Genomic DNA, 5,453 nt, shown 5'->3' with positions numbered 1-5,453 from the left:
CACACCTTTGAATTGGTTAGGTTTTAGAGACACTTAATCACTAGAAAACAAGCTTGAAACACTCCCTTTTGCTGCTTGAAAAGCCACGGTTTTACAGCAGCAAGGAGAAGAGAAAGAATGTCTTTTTCTTGGTTCTTAGTTTCTTACTTGAGTCATCCATGTGGTGAATGGAGCCTAGCATGCTTTTATTGGAATGTGCCAACACAAGTAACAATGGAATAAGCATGGGGTGTCTTGGAGACCACCCTAGAAAACGGCTCCATCACCAATTCCATATAACAAGACTTTAAATTTTATAAAACTTGCTATTTTGTATAAAATCCCATGATTTTATTAAGATACTTATGTATTTTATAAACCTTTTATAAAATATAACACAACATAATTATTTAAACCCATAAATAATTATATATAAATTATCCAAATAATTTATCTCAAGTGATTATATTTTAGAAAACCGATTTTCTAAAATCCAAGTGTCGCGTATTCATTTAACGATCCATTCGTTAAGCTTAAATACGTATACGGTGTTGGTAAGCTTGTTATTGGGTATGACCCGACTTGGATCATAACATATTAGCCACATTAATTTAATATGTCTCTCGGGCATACGAAATACCTTCAATCTCCCACTTGCACGAGAAACATAAGAAATTAATGCAAGTAATGGATACAGCCTAACACACCGTCCATCACCCCTAATATGTTATGACTTTGTGCCATTCAATAACATCATCCCTTTCGAGTTCCCATCTCGAATATGATTAGGTGAATCTTTCATTATTTCCTTTCGTCCTAGATGTCATGTTAAATCCAAGAGATACAGAGTGATCACTCTCTTATAGATTTAACTTTTCAGGCCTTAGACATCTGACTCTCAACGAATAAGAGGGACAAATTCCATCTTGACTACATACGTCCTAGATATACACTTTGTAATATACCTGAGTTCTTCCTTATGTACTACCATGTTTCAGAATAGCGAAGGAAAGAATCAAGGCACAGTACTTGGTGAATATCCGAACCCAATATGTATCTCAGGTAAGAGGATACAATGATATTCGCCTTTACTCAAGATTACATGTGATCAACCACGAAGGCTCTATACACTAATTCTTGAGAGCGGGTCTTCCAATATTTGTTTCCCACAAATATCTATGAACCTTGGTTGCAACCTTGCCCCACATTCAACCTATGATTGTATACCAATCCGAGTTCATAATAGTCTAAACCTCACACTTGTTCCCACAAATGTGATCGACTACGGAAATTTAGAATAATTGCTTATTCATGGATGAAATATGCAAAATAGGAACATAACACAAATAAATTAACACCATAGTTATATTAATGAGTTTGAATAATTTCGTTCTGGTACAATACATAAAATAGATCATATCCAATCACTAGAATATCGAAGCCCTAATGCACAAACATGTCCCTCATGTTTTGGCCCATGTAAAAGCTTCGGGAGTGGATCCGCAACATTTTGATCTGTGTGAACTTTGTGAATACATATCTTTCCCTTTTCAACCTCATCCGTGATGTAGTTGAATCTCCGCTCAATGTGACGAGTCTTTAGATGAGCACGAGGTTCCTTGATTTGAGCAATCGCACCCTCGTTGTCACAAAAGATCTCAAGAGGGTCCTGAATGGAAGGGACCACTCCTAAGTCGTCGATGAATTTCTTCATCCATGCAGCTTCCTGAGCTGCCAGTGAGGCGGCAATGTACTCCGACTCTGTAGTGGATAACGCAACAACCTCCTGTTTCGAACTCTTCCAAGAGACTGCACCACCATTTAACATGAAGACATAACCGGATTGTGATCGAGAGTCATCTCGATCAGTTTGGAAACTCGCGTCCACGTAACCTTTTACAGCGAGTTCCTCCTCACCAGACCCATATATTAGAAACATATCCTTAGTCCTCCTAAGGTATTTCAATATGCTTTTAACAGCAATCCAATGACTATTTCCTGGGTTATTCTGGTATCTACTTGTCAAGCTTAGAGCGCATGACACATCCGGTCTAGTACATATCATTGCATACATGATAGACCCAATAGCAGATGCGTATGGGACTTTCTTCATTCTCTCTTGTTCATCTTTCGTGGCAGGACACTGAGATGAACTGAGAACGGTTCCTTTTTGAATAGGTACCAAACCTCTCTTAGAGTTTTCCATCTTGAACCTTTTCAAGATTTTATCAATGTATGTACTTTGACTTAAACCTATCAATCTCTTGGATCTATTTCTATAGATCCCTATCCCCAATATGTATTGTGCATCTCCAAGATCCTTAATGGAGAAGCAACTCTTTAGCCAAGTTTTGACTCCTTGCATTGTGGTAATATCATTCCCAAATAATAATATATCATCCACATATAGTACAAGGAATATGATAGTGCTCCCACTAGCTTTCTTATATACACAAGCTTCATCACCATTTTTAATGAAGCCAAATTTCTCGGCTTCCTCATTAAAACGATGATTCCACATTCTAGATGCTTGTTTCAATCCGTAGATTGACTTCTTTAACTTGCATACACTTTTAGGATATTTTGGATCAACAAAACCTTCAGGCTGAACCATATAGACATCTTCCATAAGATATCCATTTAGGAAAGCGGTTTTGACATCCATTTGCCATATTTCATAGTCGTAGTGAGCAGCAATGGCAAATAATATCCTAATAGACTTTAGCATTGCCACAGGCGAGAAAGTTTCATCATAATCAACCCCTTGAGTTTGAGTGAAACCTTTTGCAACAAGTCTAGCTTTATATGTATCCAAGTTTCCATGTATGTCGGTTTTCTTCTTGAAAAGCCATTTGCAATCAACTAGCTTAGAGCTAGGAGGTTGCTCAACAAGTTCCCACACTTGGTTTTCATACATGGATTGCATCTCGGCGTTCATGGCATCCTGCCATTTATCTTTATCAATCCTTGATAAAGCATCTTCATAGTTTGTCGGTTCATCCAAATCAACCGTACAGCAACCATCCACGAGAAACCCATATCTCTCGGGAGGATTACTAATCCTACTAGATCTTCGAACGTCTTGTGTACCTTGATCATCCACTTGATCACTTTCAACATCCTCATGTTGAGTACTAGTGCCAACCAATTGTGTATCATCGGCTTGATCTTGTACCTCTACAAGATCTACCTTCCTTTCACCATCACCTTCCATAAGGAACTTGGTTTCTAGGAATTCCGCTTTCCGAGCAACAAATACATTCTGCTTGGATGGATCATAGAAATAGTATCCCATATCATCCTTGGGATATCCTATGAAGATACACTTCGTGGATCGAGCATGTAGCTTATTTGCTACATAACGCTTAGGATAAGCTTCACATCCCCATACTTTCAGGTATGAAAGAGAAGGAGGTTTCCCAAACCACATCTCATGAGGAGTTCGTTCCACTTTCTTGGTTGGGGCCATATTTAAAATACGAGCCGCGGAGCTTAGACAATAACCCCAAAATGATAGAGGCAACGAGCTTCTTGCCATCATAGATCGAACCATATCCATTAGGGTTCGGTTCCTCCTTTCGGAAACTCCATTAAGTTGGGGTGTTCCGGGTGGAGTAAGTTGTGAGATAATCCCACAACTCCTAAGATGATCTTGGAAGGCATCGCTTAGGTATTCACCTCCTCTATCGGTACGAAGTACCTTAATTGTCCTATTGAGTTGATTTTATACTTCGTTTTGATATTCTTTGAATGCTTCAAACGTTTCGTCCTTGTGTCTTAATAAGTAGACATATCCGAAACGACTAAAGTCATCAATGAAAGTAACAAAGTATCTTTCACCATTCCTAGTCATGGGTTTAAAGGGTCCACATACATCCGAATGTATTAATCCCAATAAGTCTTTAGCCCTTTCATAAGTCCCTTTGAAAGGTGCTTTAGTCATCTTGCCTTGTAAACATGATTCACATATATCAAACGAATCCATTTCATTTGATTTCAAAAGTCCATTCCTTTGAAGTGTATGTATTCGGTTCTTGTTTATGTGACCAAGGCGACAATGCCATAAGTAGGAATCACTCAAATCCCTTTTGAGTTTCTTGGTGCTTGTACGGTACATTGAGCTACTAGATAATGTGTCATCGTGAACCAATTCATAAATTCCATTTGAAGGTGAAGCCTTGAAATAGAATACATTATCTAAATAAAAGTGGATATCATCATTAACAAAATTAGGATTAAAACCACATTGTTTCAAACGGGAAATAGAAATAATGTTTCGACATAAATCGGGTGCATACAAAACATCTTTCAAAATAAGTTCCAAACCACTTGGAAGCTTTAACACAAAGTCTCCTTGAGCCTTCACTTGCACTTTGGCTCCATTACCCATGTAGAGACTTGATGTTCCCGTTTGCTTGCTACTTCTTTTGAACCCCTGCAATGAATTGCAAATGTGAGTTCCACATCCAGTGTCTAATACCCATGTATTAGAAGAAGTAATACTAAGCTCTATATATACCATATATATATTACCTGAGGTTTGCCCTGCATCCCTCTTGTCCTTCAACTCCTTAAGATAAACCGGACAGTTTCGTTTCCAATGACCCATCTCACCGCAACCGAAACATGGGTCTTCCTTGGGGTTTGCCTTCTCGGCTACCTTTTTCTTCTTAGCCTTGTTGATGGTTGGGGTAACCATCTTCCCCTTCCCTTTGCCTTGATGGGCGGGTCCTTTTCTCTTAGCCACCTTTGGCTTAGAGGTGTTACCTTTGGACCCACTTTGATCGATTGCTAACACGGGTAAAGCCCTTTTACCCATGCTAGTTTCCGCCGTTCTAAGCATACCGTGAAGCTCACCTATGCTCTTATCCATCCCATTCATATTGTAATTAATTACAAATTGATCAAACCTTTTTGATAGGGAGTTAAGGATAAGATCGGTAGCTAACTCGTTGGAAATGTTTAGGTTAAGACGGTTAGCACGATCGATAAGGCTTTTCATCTTAAGTACATAAGATGAAACCGATTGGGTATCGTCCATACGACAAGCATGTAGCGCCCGAACCGTTTCGAAGCGCTCGACACGCGCTTGTTGGAGGAACATCTCCTTCAATTGCGTTATCATGTCATATGCACTATGGTGCTCGAAATCCTTTTGGAGTTCGGGTATCATAGTCCCAAGCATTAAGCATGAGACTTGAAGGGAGTCGTGGCAATACTTATCGTAAGTGGCCATTGCCTCCACATCATTCTCATCCGGTTGATCGGGAATGGGGTCCTCAAGCACATACATTTTATCCTCTTGTTTGAGGACAATCCGAAGATTGCGGAACCAATCCATAAAGTTTGTATGGTTGAGTTTGTCTTTCTCTAAGAGAGACCTTAATGATAGGTGGTTCAGGTTAAGTGGTGCGTTTGGAATGTTGTTGTTGTTATTGGCGGCCATCTACAAAATTAACAAAGTTCGTTTAAGT

The 5,453-nt window shown here is 39.2% G+C and overlaps 1 protein-coding gene across 1 annotated transcript; it reads right to left on the bottom strand.

Annotated features, from left to right (window-relative positions):
• Window positions 1-4,303: 4,303 nt before the first annotated feature.
• LOC139870334 (uncharacterized) lies at window positions 4,304-4,883 on the bottom strand. The gene is made up of 2 exons (XM_071858162.1): window positions 4,513-4,883; window positions 4,304-4,414 (listed from the first exon to the last, which is right to left on the bottom strand). The coding sequence occupies exons 1-2, from the start codon at window positions 4,859-4,861 to the stop codon at window positions 4,398-4,400; spliced, it is 366 nt and encodes a 121-aa protein (XP_071714263.1). The 5' UTR covers window positions 4,862-4,883; the 3' UTR covers window positions 4,304-4,397.
• Window positions 4,884-5,453: the final 570 nt, after the last annotated feature.

This window comes from Rutidosis leptorrhynchoides, chromosome 1 (assembly GCF_046630445.1).
Source record: "Rutidosis leptorrhynchoides isolate AG116_Rl617_1_P2 chromosome 1, CSIRO_AGI_Rlap_v1, whole genome shotgun sequence".
NCBI classification, from domain to species: Eukaryota; Viridiplantae; Streptophyta; class Magnoliopsida; order Asterales; family Asteraceae; genus Rutidosis; species Rutidosis leptorrhynchoides.
The sequence above is the reverse complement of the archived record's forward strand: the minus strand, read 5'-3'. Positions and strand labels throughout refer to the sequence as shown.